At 35.0% G+C, this 15,691-nt stretch overlaps 1 protein-coding gene across 10 annotated transcripts in view; it reads right to left on the bottom strand.

The window, feature by feature from the left end:
- NFIB (nuclear factor I B) overlaps window positions 1-15,691 on the bottom strand; it is a 252,781-nt gene that overhangs the window by 1,653 nt on the left and 235,437 nt on the right. For 9 of the 10 annotated variants that reach the window (XM_017867183.1, XM_017867190.1, XM_017867181.1 and 6 more), the window contains one exon: window positions 1-4,820. This exon is cut by the window's left edge. In XM_017867183.1, the coding sequence (XP_017722672.1) occupies window positions 4,691-4,820 (130 nt within the window). In that variant the 3' untranslated portion in view covers window positions 1-4,690. The remainder of the gene's footprint in view (window positions 4,821-15,691) is intronic. The other variant, XM_017867185.1, reaches the window with a different exon arrangement.

The raw sequence follows: 15,691 nt of genomic DNA, 5'->3' as shown, positions 1-15,691 counted from the left end.
TATAGAAACCCAATTTCTTAAAGTCCAGAAAGCATGCAGCTGGTTAATGTTAACAAAAGACCTTGACAGGAACATGTAAACTATATTGAATGTCATGCTTGGGGCCTATCTGCCAGCAATATTGTAGAGTTGTTTCATTAAAAATGAATACTGTACACTGAATATGGGATAACTTTCTGCAGCCTTCATCGTTTCACACAGTACATAGAATTTGCATCTAGGTAAAGAACATGTCCTGCTGTCACACCGCTGAAGATGTCCCTGTGCAATCTCTTTCGTTGAGTCCTTATGAAGCTACAAGTCACAAATCCAAGATTCTGCTCCCTGAGGACACGTTATGTGAGACATAGCACTGTTTTAGTTTTCTGCCTATCCTGAATGCTCTGTGAAACTTAACCTTAAATACCATCACGTAACAATCACAAAAACTTTTGCTAAAGGCCGTATATACTAATAAAAAGACAGTGGTGCTTCGACATTCTGAAATGCTCTGAAAACCAACTTTTCCAATACTAAATACAACAAAATAACCTTCATAAAATATAACTTTTCTCCATTTACACTTTTTTAAAGGATTAGTATCCTATGCTTTTCAAGCACAGGAATCTGTGAAATAACTCCTAACATGGACAGATTTTTTTTTTAATACATAACTTAAGAGACTGGAGAGTTTTAACTCAAGTCCAGTCTCTAAACAAGGAATATTCTTGTTTACTTTAAAAATGGAAACAACATATAGTTCCATTATAATTGTTAAAAAGTTAGCTTTACAAACATGGGAATTTTAATTTAAAAAAAATTCTTAACAAAACTATACAGTGTACAAATTACTGTCTACAAGGTAGGCGGTTCATTTAGAAGACCTTTCGCTCTTCTCGCTACTTGCAGCTTCACAGATTCATTCACATATTTTTTAATGGAGCTGCCCACCCGAACATTACCCGATAACTATATTGCTATAATTAAGATTTTTGCCATGTCTTTATGTACAGTCTCCTTCACTGCCTTTTATTTTTTTCCTTAGACAAGCCTCAAATGCTCACGTCACTCCAGGGGAAACACGCTTCAGAGGCACTGTGAGTGGTGGGTGGCAGAGCAGCACACAAAAGCTGAACAGTGCCACGGAACTGATGGTTGGAGACACCACCCCCTACTCATGCCCTTGGGTGACCTTCACCATCCTGAAGCTCTGCAGTTCTGGGTAAGGGAGGGGCGTGCAAGACCTGCAAAAGCGGGGCCCTTCGTCAGAATATACTTCCTGGTACACGAGGAGGAGGCCAAAAAGTTGATTTGAGATTTTATATATATAGTAGTACTTTTAATAGTTTTATCTCAAAAAGGAAAGAAGGAAAAATTGATTTGAAATAAAAAAGCAACACTTGAACTAGGCCTTTGTATTCAAGAGGCAGGCAGGAATACCCACAGTGTGTAACTTGGTTAGCTAGAACTGCTCATTCACTGGCAAAAAAGAGAGCGAGTCTGCCTTTAAAAAATACTGTGTGTCCTGTGAGGTTCATTTGTTCACCTAATAGGCCAAAGATACATGAAGAGCTTGGCTGAGATGATCTGTTTGCTACCAGGGCAAGTATCACGGAAATGATTGGACTTACTTTTGAACTTGCACTGCTAGGATCCCGCTGTGCTGTTCAGCATTTGGGCTATCAAACTGAATGGGCTAATCAAATACAATTCTCCAGCCCATAAGCATTGTTCTAAAGAATTCATTATTAAATGATATGCTGTGAGAACAATTGACAGTTTATTTTATTAGGCCATGGCTTAGGGGAAGGGGGCCAGGGGACTCCTTAAGACAGCCTACCATGTGTTGCTAATTCTGAAAGATTTTCCTTCTAGTAATGAATACACTCAATGGGACTGGGGGGTGAGGGAAGGGCAAAATAAAACCAGCCTCCATTCAGCCTCTAGCCCTCAGGGGAAACGAAATCAAATATATAGTTAAGGTACCATTCCTTAAAAAAATCCCATCAGCATCTAATGGGTTTAGTTCATCCACAGGAAGATTAATTGCTTAAAATTCTATATTTCCCTTCTGCTCTGGTTCTGTTTTAAAAGGGCAGGTAAAATGAAAACAGGATTTACTTTTTTTTTCCTTAAAAATTGAACCTTGATTTTAATCTATCAGTCCAAATACATTCAACAATAGCAACCCTCTGTTCAATCTTCTGGATATTAAAAAAAATCCAAGTGCACTGCCATCCATTTGAAGTAGTAAGTCACAGGTAAATCATATCCTATCATTAATGAAATGAAATGGGGACGAAAAGTGGTGGAGAAGGAATACAGGAAACTCCCTCCAACAGGTCTAATGTGTTTTCTAGGAGAAAGAATATTCGTGTGTTAAACCCTCAAAAGTGTTAAACATCCAACATACCCTATGTGGACATTTCAACAAATATTTTTGCCAAATATGAGACAGGCTCACTCTCCACTGTGGATCTGGAACTTTCAAAAAAAACTATCACCAAGCCAAGTCTGCCTTTTTAAGCCAAGTCTGCCTCCAGGAGAATTTGTTGTGTTTGCTTGTTCTTACTATAGTGTTGTTATGAAAACCAGTAATGAGTTCAGCTTGCACCCCAGGTGGGAAGTTAGAGAGGGGAACCTGTGTAAGTTGAAGTTTGTCACAGTAGGCAGAACAGTCGCTTTGCAGCCCAGGCCCATCTCAGGGTGCACTGCTTCACAGCTACACTGTAAAGTGTTAAAAATCCTCCCACCCACCCCAGAATATATATATATGTATATTAAAAAAAATCCCCTGTCCATCTCTCAGTACACAAAAGGACCTCATCACACTGCAAAAATAGCAGTACCCACTTTGGTCAATTAAAACAAACAAACAAACAAAAAAGCATACATTATTTTTTTTTTTAAATCTGTGTACTTACCTATAATAACCAATACAGCTAAAAGCACTACCTACATAGGCAAAACTTGGTATTGCATAATTCATATAAATTTGAAACCCCTCCCCCCCAAATATTAATTGGAAGATGAAAAACATGAAAGGTTAATAGAAAAAAACACCAAAATACTGAAAATATTGCTGGTCGATTACAATTTTTAAGCGGCAACTATACACAGCCATGATATGCTTTATAAATGTGAGATAAAGGTATAACTGTCTAAAAAATCCATGATGTCACACATTTTTCTTCGTCTGGAGTACAAAATATTTTGTCATAAAAATGGTAAAGATTTAAAATGATAATAAATGCAGCAAAACAAGTGTAGTGATGTCACTTTGTTGTTTTTTTTTTTGTTTTTTTTTTTTTTTTTTTTTTTTTTTAGATTTCAAGGCAAGGCACGTAATGTGGACATTATATCTTCGTGCAAATTAGGATTACTGGAAAGAGTATTTTTAATTAAAATTTTAAGAGACATAGAGGCAAAATGTGTCTGCCCATGCACACTATGGATCTGTCAATACAAGAAATTTGTTGAACAAGGCTAATGTCTGAAAGCACCATGCAAGTTTTCAGCACCCTGATTACATTTGTTTTCTCAAGAGTGCGTTTTTATATCCTACACCCTGGCGTTCCCAGTTTGTAAACTGTAAGCTTTACCCTCGTGACATGGATTTGCCTGCCTCTTTGTCTCTATAATGCAGATTTTATAGAACCTTTTGTACACCCTATGGGTTCTTGATGCAACCAGTAATTTTAAATAAATAAATTCTACCTCCAAGGAGGCTGCAGCTAAACCAACATAAGTGCTGTGTTTTCATTAATTTTATTTTTCTCAAGCACATGATTTGTCTTGATTTAATGCCTTTTAATGCCCTCAAAACTGAGGGGAAAATAAATTCGTTCAAAATTATTTTAAATTCTTTTTAATCCCCTCAATTTAGAGTCCAAGGGCTGAAGGACTTATAATCATGATTCCCCTTTAGATATAAATTTATAAATTGCACTTGCCTCTGTTAAGTGTTTCTTTTGTGGGGAAAATATTATATTAATTTTTACTGTTGCATGCAGAGATAACACTTCACCTACATAGAGGCATTTCTTCCATAGAGCCTTTGTGTTCAAACTGTTTTTTTCCTTTTTTCTTTTTTTCCTTTTTTTTTTTCATTTTTTGTTTTTTTAAGATTTCAAACTGGGTTACACACTGGAAAAGGCTGGGTTAAGGGCCAAAATTTAATAAATCTGTACTGATAACTAAAGGCTACAGAGATTTTATATATTTTTTTTTAACTTTTAGAAATCAGAGTGCTTATAAAATGGCTGGCTCATGGCTCTGTCACCCAGCACCTCTGACGCCGCCTCCTAGCCTTCGTTGGTGAGATAACCAGGAATAGTGATTCCATGCGTAAACAACAAGAATACTAAACCAATAAAACTAGCTTATCATGCAAATATTAAGGCATCTAGAAAGTCAGTTAAAATATATTGTCATAGAGACAGAACATCTATTTCCCAGCGGACTTCATGTAACAAAGGCTACGTTGCAGGGGCTGCGATCTACCATCAGTGAAATATCATCGACCCTTTTTATGTCATTACAGTTTCAACCTTAAGGGAATTAGTGATTGTAAGTGCTGCAATTGCTGGTCTATTATCTTCTTTCTTCAGTTTCTTTCCTTTCACCCTTTGTTTTGTCCAGTCTTCCTCTTTTCCTTTTTTTAAAAAAAAAAAAAAAAATTTCTTAAACTATTGTTGTGTTTCTTTTTCCCTCAGTTGCTTGTTTCTGCTTGAAGGAAAGGTTCTCCAATTATGTTCAAACCGTAATTTTGGACATTTGCCGGTAAGATGGGTGTCCTATTTGACACTTGGAAAGGAACCAAGCTAGCCCAGGTACCAGGACTGTTGAGAGGAGAGGGGCATCAGGGAGGGAAGAAAAAAAGAAAAAAAACACAACGTTAAAAACTACAACAATATGAGAAATATAAGTTCCAGATGCATCAAATTATTACTATCGCTATTTTCAAAATTACAGTCTAATATGAAATAAATATGCCAAATTATACATGTTATACCTATCTATACTCCATAGTCTATTTTTTAAATGAAAATTAAGACTAAAGTGAGGCAGAAAAATCCAGAGTAAGATATATAAACAATTATTTAATTCTAATTGATTGAGGATATTCTAAAATATTATATATTCATCAATATAAATGCAATATGATTCATTTTGTACAGGAAAAGAAGAAAAGAAAAGCAGCAATCTGTTGATACCAATACATGTTGCCAGTTATATTCTGATCTTGTTTTACCTTTAATTCACAAGCAATTCAGTGGTCAGATGGGTTTCAATTTCTTACCTGCCTATTGGGTTGAATAAAATTGAAACGTACAGTGAAAGATATTTCTTCTCTCCTTGCAACAGGAAAAAATACTACATGTTTAAGGTAGGCCCATGCATAATATGCAATTTGAAATGCCCAATTATCAAACATATTTTAATCAGAGTTTTTTAGTAAAGACCGAACAAATAAGAATCCTAGAACCAAAATGGAACACAGCTTTTTTTTGTTCTCTACAGAATACCCATTGTGAGGAAAAACATTTACAGGAGGCCACAAGGGTCTCTGCTTGTGCTGATTAGTTCTATAGCTCTCCAGCGGTTTTCTTATCCTAACCCTCTTTAACTTACTTTTAGAGAGAACCAGAGTTTTTCCTTCCAATTCATGTTTCCCTACATTGGCTTGCAGCAGAAGCCTGAGCACTCCCTGCTCCTCCCCATCATTAATGATACCACATTTGAGCTGCTCTGCACATGGGGAGTTTGGAGGGATAGGTGGCGGGTTGAGGGGTGGGGGTGCTGGAGGCAGTAAATGATAACATTCCTGCCTTCCTCTCATCAGTTCAACTTTCGCCTATGCTGAATTACGGGCTGTTAAAAAAAAAAAAAAAAAAAAAAAAAAAAAAAGGCTGGAAAACAATTCTCTAATTGCTACTGGCATAATCTCCCTTTAAGAAGTATCATATGGAGGATTAAAAAAAACATCAGATCAACATATCATGAAACAACTCTACAGCACACATTTTGGGTACACTTAATCTAATGTATTGCTTGTTCCAACACTCAACTCCAAATGAATGTCAGTTAAGTAACAGCTGCATAAATAATCATCAACCAAGAAAGCATCAAACTGACAATTCCGTACTCATATTAGTCATGGCCTAGCATGGAAACATACTTTCAATGTTTTACATTTCATTGAGTATCCCTTGCTTTACTTTTGAAACCATGAAGTGAGATGGGCACTATTGTTGTAGCTATCAATCTAGATATGCTCATTTGTTCATACTTTAATTCCAAAAGTACAAAAACCTTTACAGAATATCAACCTAACGGAACAATTCTGAATTTTTTAAAAAACTTGATACATACTGTTTTTACTCTGGTGATAACCTCTATACAAAATGTTGCTTGTTGCTACACATATGTATATATTTCTGAGTTAACATTTCAAAAAAACATCACAATGACCATTTGTGCTCAAGGGATTTTATAATTAGACTACAAACTCCAAGAAAGCAAAGTCCATCTCTAGTAAAGTATCTAGCACATGGAAGATGCTCAATACATTTTTTAGACAAACAAATCAATTAATTGTTTCAAATCACACCCAGCTATATATTTTTAACAGGTGTCACCCAAGATTACATATAGTCATGAATATGTTGTGATTTGGTCCCCAATAAAAAGAAAATAGGTATCTCTGAATTTAAAATTAGATCTACTTAGCATTAACAAAATTGATTAAGCAGGAATAATCACATTCAAACTAAAAAGATATGCCCTCATAATCTGATGAAAAATCATAACTCTTAAGAATACTGGTTATTGAAACTTTTACTAAGCAGCTTAACTGTTTTCACGTATTTCTCTTCCCATACACATCGTCAACAATTATTTTTGTGCTTTGCACCACTGATTGGGAACAATGTTACATAATGAATCATGAAACTTATTTTACCCTCAACTGTGTTTCCACTGCACTTTGTACATGGTCCTGTTACAGCATTTATTACTTCATAAATATCTCTATCTGGGATTATCTTACTAACTGAAAGGTGAACTTCACAGAGAAAATGACCTAGTCACATCTATCTTTATAGAGTCTGAGCATAGCTGGTGCTATTTCTTAACAAATAAAATAAATTACAAAAACGGGTATACATTATTTTTAACCTGAAGTAAAAGCATGTACCAAAAGCAAAAGGACTAGGCAAAACAGATAATCCTTGACGGTAAAATACAATGTCAACAAGCAGCAAATTGCTTTGCAAAATTAACAAGAGTGCCAAATTAAGTGAGCTCAAGAAAGTCATTTGGAGATTGCATGCTTTAGGGATATAAAGTATATTTTAATGATTGAAAATAGATGTTGCTCCTTACATGGACAAGTCTACCAACTAATGGCAGAAAATTCAGGGTTTATTTTGTAATAACTCTCTTACTCAGTTCTTTAGAAGAGACATATGTCATTCTTTGGAAAATGTTCAATAAAAATAAATTGATGCTAGTCACTAACAGGACTCTTGCTGCAGAATGCCTACCAAATTTAATTTAAATGTTTATTTAAATCTTTCAAACAGCCCATCCTACATTATGACCATATCAAAATTGCAGAGTGCAATATATTTGTCAATACTGTTTATGAACCTTTGGGGGGAAATAAATCTCAAACATTAACACTATGCAGACCCCATATATGAGTTTTACAAGTCTCTTATTGCCAATTTGTAGGTTAAGTTCAGAACTATAAGGCACAGACATTTTTTAGAGCTATTTTTGGTAGTCCTGTTGAAAAAAAAAACTTGATAAAACTAATTCAATGACTGAGATAACAATGTAAATAAATATATTTAATCAAAGTAATATAGATTATATACTTTCAAAAGTACAATGTCTAAAATTGCATACTTATTCAGGTAAAATGTAATAGTGCTTTTATACATCTAACTCTCTATATAAAATCAATAATCACATGTATAGATAAAATACACACACAAAACAAATTAGTCACATGTAAAATGCTTAATAGTTTTAATTCACACTGAGAATTACTATATGGATAATCTTATGTTCATTCCAACCATCTGCATTCCAATAAGAGACATGAGAATATAACTGAAAGGATTTCAAAATATTCAAGCTCAAATTCAGCTACTTCAGCAATGTATCTTTGTAAGTGTGCATTTGCTTTGTTTTTATCAAATTTCTCATTGCCGAATCACATTTGTTTGGGTAAACAGAAGATGAGCATAGCTGAAAGCTGCAAGCACATCTTTAGAAAATATAAACTAGATATAACCATTTAAAAAAGATATAATTACTTTGCAAAAAAATCAAGCAGAAAAAAACACAAAAGAATTTGATAGTACCTTAACACAAAGTACAACTCATCCTAATGACTATTACTATGTATATAATGAGATAGTTCATTGTAAAATAAATACACAAGAGCTAAATCAAAATTCCAAAAATAAAATGTTTGATATCATGGATACTATTTTCTTGCTATTTTGACCAAATGTATGACATGGCTCCCCCTAAAAGGGAAGAAGCAAATGAATTATTTTGATCTTAAGATGCATTACTGGTGATGGTCCAAGTTCATTTTTGTATTGGTAAGACTACCTCTGAAGTATTGTATTCCTTCTAGGTAACCCTCTGCAAGAAAACCTAACTTTATGGCATTTATTTGTTGAAGCAACTCACCAAATTTTGTCATTGAAGAACAGCTAAAGGTAGTCAGGGAAGATACAGCATTTGAGGTGCAAAGGAATATAGACTTCTTAAGCATGATTCAGGTTGAAGGAATAGTACAAAGGCAAAACTTCCAGACGATAACCATGCTGAGGACTTACTATAATCACGGTACCATCTTTGGTGTTTTACATATGCTACGCCACTTGATTTTCTCAATGAGTTCATGAGATGGCCATCATTATCTCTGTTTCACATATAAGGAAACTGAGGCAAGTTTGCCCAAAGTCTCCCACTTTGCTCTCAGTTATGACTCAGATCTGTCTGATTTCCCTGGCCATTTCACTATATTATATTGCCTCCACAGGAAGTCAGATGACTTAACATAAGAAAGAACTTTCGAACAGAGTGGTCTGAAGGCAAAATTAATTGGCTTCAGGAGACAGTGAACTTTTCATGCCCCACACAAGCTGGATTATAACCTAGCTAATGTTGCAGAAGAGACTAGTGCACAGAATATGTAGCTGGTGTAAGTGGCCAACTGATCTGAAATTCTATGTATTCATCTCCTCTGAAACAAATCTAGTTGAAGTTCTACTAGGGTGAGTTCTACAGCATGAGGATTAAGGGGGAAGAAGATACTCACTTCTTCCTTTTAAAAAGATGCACTATTTCTATATGTCTTATCCTGGATAAACTGGGTAAAATAGTTCATCTTTGCATCTACCTACAAAGAATAAAGAGACACTACACCTTTCAGTGAAAGAAAGGCAGAAATAGCTCTGGGCAGCCATACCAACATTTTATGGTTATGTTTTCTTAAATTGTGCATTTTGTGAGTGTGTCTTCTAGGCCAAAAGATTTGGGCCCTTACCTTTTAGCTCACTAACACCTATGAACCCCAGGGTGCCACATAAACATGTATGAAGCCCTTATATTGAGCCAAAAACTAAACAAAGTCAAAGACTTTACATCACCTATTAGTTGGAGGTGATTAAAACAATAAGAGCTATTTTCAGAATGGCAAAAATCATTTATTACTAGTCTGTGTGTATTTGATAATGGATGAGATAACATACTTGTTAAACAGTTTATAAAATGTCTAAGTATCCAGTATGCAAATATTTTTCAGGGCAATAATAATATTGTCCATTTAGAATTTATATACTGGTTTAATCATGAGAAAATACTATATTTACTTCAAAGATATAAGTACTCTTTCAAGAAGTTTAAAAAATATTACAGGAATAAAGCACAAAGAATTGTACATATTAATACATACCTCAACTGTACCAGTAGCCACATTATTTATAGATGGCAATAAAAATGAGCAATGGCCCAGAAAGCATGGGGAATAAATAAAATAAGTATTTTAATTTAAAAGAAGGATTTGCCTTTAGTTCCTTTGCAACAGTTTCTGATCTCCCCAAGATGAAAAGTTTTTTACTTCCTCAGCTAAACATTCTAATTGTATTGGCAAAATATTAACACACAAGTATTAGTATTTTTTGTAAAATGCACAATAAACAATTTTCCTTATTAATAGCTAAAAACCTGTCAAGAAAACTATGCTGTCCTGGGTTGTACATGGGTGCATTTGGACTGGTTGCTTACTTCAATATAACACAAAGGCTGCAGATTACGTCTTGTGAAAAAAATGCTCACTCAGACCAGTAGAAGGAATAAATACTTAAATTGAATCTATTTATGTATCAGAAGAAAGAAAATAGTACTTGATAAATATACTGGTTGCTAGCACTTATGTAATGTGTATCATTTGCCAGGTACTGTTCTACATGCTTGACCTACCTTAAAACTTTTAATCCTCATAACAAATCTATGAGAAAGGACCATTATTATCCTGATTTTACAGTTGATGAAACTGAAGTTAGGAAGTTAAGTGTTGTGCCCAACTCATATTGCTACTAAAATGTAGAAGGCAGGACTTTAATTCGAGCAATGTCATTCTAGGATCTGTATTTCTACCCACTAAACTTCTCTCATCTCCCCTTCTTGTGAAGCATAGTTCACTTTTTTCACTGGACTAGAAGTTATATTACCACTGAATTATATAAGACTCTGTGAATTAAGGTTCATATCACAATGAAATTCCTGTGGAAGTATAACTCTTGAGCTCAAAATTCAGCGCAAATAACTGTGCTTTATTTCTCCAATTCCAGTTCCTTTTCAGCTGAACGCAGTATTTGCTTTTGTTTTACATATGTGCAGATGTGGCTGTATGTCTATAATTTGCTTGTTGAGTTCCACTTCAGATGAGGCTAGACTGGAAGTGAAATACACAAAGTACTTTACACCGGTCTTGGGTTTCTTCGATTTATTTTCCCCATTTTTAGGGATCATTATTGCCATCTGAATGACCCTATTTGCATGCAAGATGATTCCTAATGATTATTACTATTTGTAATAATCTGTATCAGAAAGCTCCCTGGCTAGCTCTTACCTGAACTGCAAAGTACTCTTGTGGGCTCTCTGGGAAATACCAAATATCATAAACTGCAGGTGGCTCATGGAATTATTCTAACTGCAAGCAATAGGACTTCACAGTAATGAAAGAGAAACGTATTTGTTTCTTAACTAAGTAGGTAAATAGCTTTCTTTATTGCTACTCCTTGGGGACCAACGGTTTTGAAAATAGCATATCAAAATGGTAGACCATCAAATCTCATTAATTTATATTCAATTGTTTCAGAAGTGTTTTGTTCTTAGGGCATAGTGGATTGAATGTTAACTTAACCATGCATGAGTGCTAGCATTCTCTAAGTAAAATAATAGCATCTACCATTGAAATATTTTATCTAATAAAGAGCATAGGGCAAGAAAAGCCACTCCATATGGGAGCACTGCCACTAAATATTAAATGTGTTTCTTATAATTACTGCACTCTTTTAGTAAAAAATTCTTACATAATCCTTGAAGACTTGAATATGGCAACCTACACTTAAATAAAAACCTCCTTAAAATGTTCGGTTTAAACATAAATAAGAAAAAAGCTCTTCCTCAATAGGCCAAATTAAGGACTTTTACAAAAATTGTGTTTGATCTTTTTCAAATTTTACAACTGAAAATGAAAGATGAAAAATTATTATGATGACTAATTATAAATAAATTACAGTACACACATGCATACATATATAAGAACTTATGTAGCTGTGGGAGGTTTTAGTCAATTAAAAAATATAGAATTATCAGGCTCAGAGTAATTATTTTATCTCCTCCCACAGACCACAGCACAGTGGAGAAGCCCACATGTTGATTTCCAGCCTCTTTCTGTCTGTATTCCTCTCTACCCTGGGCTCCTTTTCAATGCTATTGTTAAAAGTGGTACTGCTCCTCTTATTTGCATACGTGAAGATTTAACAGCAGACAAAATTCTCTACAAAAAATGGTGCTTCAAAATAGTGCCGTTCACTGGAGAAAATCACCCAAGGAATACTAAATCAAATAGAAATGTAAGTTTTCTACAAAGCAAAAAGAGACTCTTTTATAAATGATTTTCATTTAAAAGGAAAAATCAGCATTATTTGCACAATTTTACCTCTAAAAGATGAAACATTAGTATCAGAATGCTGAAGCATAAAATTACAAATGATTAAATAACTGAAAACATTTTAATATTATGCTTGCTATTCTGTTCACATGGGCAAAAGAATCTTCCTGTGTGTGAAACAAAGTGAACAAGAGAGAATAACTGTAACTTTCTGCAATTTCTCAATATTTAAAATTCGCATTCTTCAATGACTTGACCTTAAGATTTTGCCTTTTCTTTTATCATATATATTTATTATTATATTTATTAATTCATAGGCTTTGTTATTTAACTAAAAAAATCATCATATCCCTACTAACAGCACTAGCAAAAATGAGAACCAAAAAGGTAAGCTAATAAATGGTGCACTGGCTGTTGAGGGAACTGATTTCTTATGGACAAAATACATATGTAAATACGGCACTTTACATAAAATATATTCAAATAAAGTAGGTGTTTAATATACTTCCTTTCACTGTAAAGGGTTAATCAGCAAGGTTTACATTTGGGAATTTTCAGAGTCATGCTCCTCCCTCTCCAGTAGCGCTGCCAAAAATCATCTGACAGGAAACGTAAGATTAAGTTTGTCCTACCTAAGCGAACAAAGAGTGCTCTGAACAGGCCACTGGTTTACTGCAGAGCGGGAACTTTTCTAATCCTGCTGGAATCTGCAGTCCTGCTCAGAAAATATCACGGAAAAAAGTTGTTTTCTTTCCTCTAACATCTTGTCTCAGGATCATCTCATTTTGGTCACACTGCAGATCCTGCTGCTTCTCCCATAAAGGTTAACTTAAAGCTCCAAACATAATCGTGTGGAAAATGGACATTATTGATTCCTATGGTCCATTGTTCCCCCATCCTAAGTCCCTGAAGTTCAAGTTCAATCTGGAATTACATCATGTCTGGTTTCTCCTGGTTACCAGACGGCTTGAGACGTGACCACAGCTACAGAAAAAACAAACAGCCTTCTTCACGCTTCGGCTCCCCTATCGATTCAAACGTAAACTTTTTTTCTTTCTCTCAAGTATGCTTCAAGTATGGAGCATGGTTAATTTAGAGATTAAGTTCCAAATTAGATTATCTAATGGCATCTTAATGGATTGCTGACCCATTTCCTGTGGGATGGCAGCATGCAAGTCTGGCTGGAATACAATTAATTTCTTAGGAAGTGTTCTGAAGAGTTTGCCTAGATAAAAAGGAAACGTCGTGTTGTACAAATCTTTCTTTATAAATGGAGAAAGTTAGGCAAAACTACGCCAAATCCCAACATATTATTCAACAGCCAGACCACAGATGTTGTGCGTCTGTGAAAACCATATCAAGATCATTTTTAAGAATGGCAATGTTTTTATTTTTGATTTCATAACAGGTGCAAATAATTTTGATAAGAATAGAGTAATTCCTTTAAAAAGAATATTCAAATACAAAGACAAAACTAGTTAACAGCCCCTTTACCAAACAATGGTCATGTGAAATGTTGGTTTTTGCAATTCTCCACCTTGAACCAAAGATCCTTCCATTCATCTACTGTATCAGCATTTCTATCATAGTCCCAGACTGGTGCTAGGGGCCCAGAACGGTGTATAAAAAGTTGAGGATTTGAAAACACTTTAGAGCTGACAGCGGAAAAGGAAATTCAGCACTCGGAGAATAAAGCTCCCCCCCAGGAACTTCAGGAACAACCCAGCTGTTGTACTGTAGTTATATGTCAAGATAACAAACTGAGAGCAGGAAATGCTAACCTAGTGAATTCGCAGGGATGGTCTAAGTGTAATGTTGAAATACAAGTTAACTCTTAATATTACCTAAGGACATACTTCCCTTATCATACATAGGCCACATATATGTGGAGATATACACACACACTACATACACACACATATATATGCATACACACAAACACATATATGTAATACAAACATGGTTTGCAATCCATTATTGAAAATTATTTTTGTTTAAATATTCATTCTTTTGAGAGCATACATTTTACAAAGAAAATGTTATGAGCAAAGCAAGGAAAACGGTTGAGGCGAGTGTTATGCAAATTAAGTTACATGGATAAAATGAGAGCTATTACCCCCCCAACTTTTTCTTTCTTTTTTTTTTTTTCCTTCCCTCTCCTGACCAACCAGATCCAAATAACCTTTACTGGCTGCTAAATTTCTCTTGAGAAATCAAGCAACTCTCTAGAATTGCAGTAATAAACGACAATTTCTTAGAAAAACATGTGTAAAGTAACTACAGAATGAAGTATTCAACCCATAGAAAGGAACTGCTAACACATGTAACATGGAAAATAGCTGATAAAAGTCTCTTTGGTGCCATTCAATTATGGCATCCACAGAAACACAAAAATCCTTCCAATTATTTTAGTAAAATCTTCATTTATTCATTATTTCAGAGGCTGAGCAAATGGTTTGTGTAAACATATCCTTCGGTAACACGCGCATGTTTATTTTAGCCATCTGAAGACTTCTTCTATGTTTATATAAGCCATCAGACACATACAACCACTCACTTGTGGCTTTGCGTTTTCTTGAAAGGGGTAAAGGGGGAGAAGAGAGAATGAAACAATAAATTCAGTTTCTCTTTTGCATAAAGCACTCCCTCTAATGTTTTAAAATAGCTTATGTTTATATTATTCTTGGACTGTCCTTCGGCTTTCTTTTTCATTCAATTATATTGATCTTTCATATTTCATAGTACAGGCTGTATTCTGACTATCACTTTAAGAAAGACAGCCAGTCAGGGAGTAACTGCTGTATATGTTTATGTCCACATAACTCATATATGCAACAAGGTAATTTGTCCACATGAGACAAAGCACAAACACAACAGTACCTACCTTAAACAATTCATTACCTATCATCCTCCTAAGATCTTGAGCCCATTCTGACTATACTAGAGGGAGCCCTTCACGAAACCAGTATTTTACTCTGGGTTAACTGCAGTTCCTGACCCTTCACTTAGGCAGAAAAATTGACTCTCTCAAGGTGCAAGCAACTCCTACGCGTGTGCGTACACACACACTCACACACACACACACACACACACACAGTTCACAAAACAGTTCACAAAATTTTAAGGTCAAAACAACAAAACACCTTCAGGGTTGTAACCTAATAAGGCTGTGAAAACTTTCCCAAAGAGTCAGCTTTGGTTCCTAAGGGAATGCTTAGGCCTTGGGGTTGGGGGTGGGTGGAGGAAATCTTCCAGCTTTGATTATACTCGCATAGCTCCCTTGGCACTGCCATTTTCAGTTCCGACAAGAGCTGTGTTTGACATGGCAACACCTCAATAGGGCAATTAGTATAAAGCAGAAAAGAGGGTGACCATGGAAAAGTGATTGTACAAAGAAATTAATGACAGCAAACAACAATCAATCAAAATAAAGCAAAACCAAAACACCCGTTTTGCTCTGTCCTGTTCTACTACAGTCTCCACGGATTGCCTTTTGTTAAAAGG

This window comes from Rhinopithecus bieti, unplaced genomic scaffold (assembly GCF_001698545.2).
Source record: "Rhinopithecus bieti isolate Rb0 unplaced genomic scaffold, ASM169854v2 scaffold_3067, whole genome shotgun sequence".
In the NCBI taxonomy this organism is placed as follows: domain Eukaryota; kingdom Metazoa; phylum Chordata; class Mammalia; order Primates; family Cercopithecidae; genus Rhinopithecus; species Rhinopithecus bieti.
This window is presented reverse-complemented; position numbering and strand designations above follow the sequence as displayed.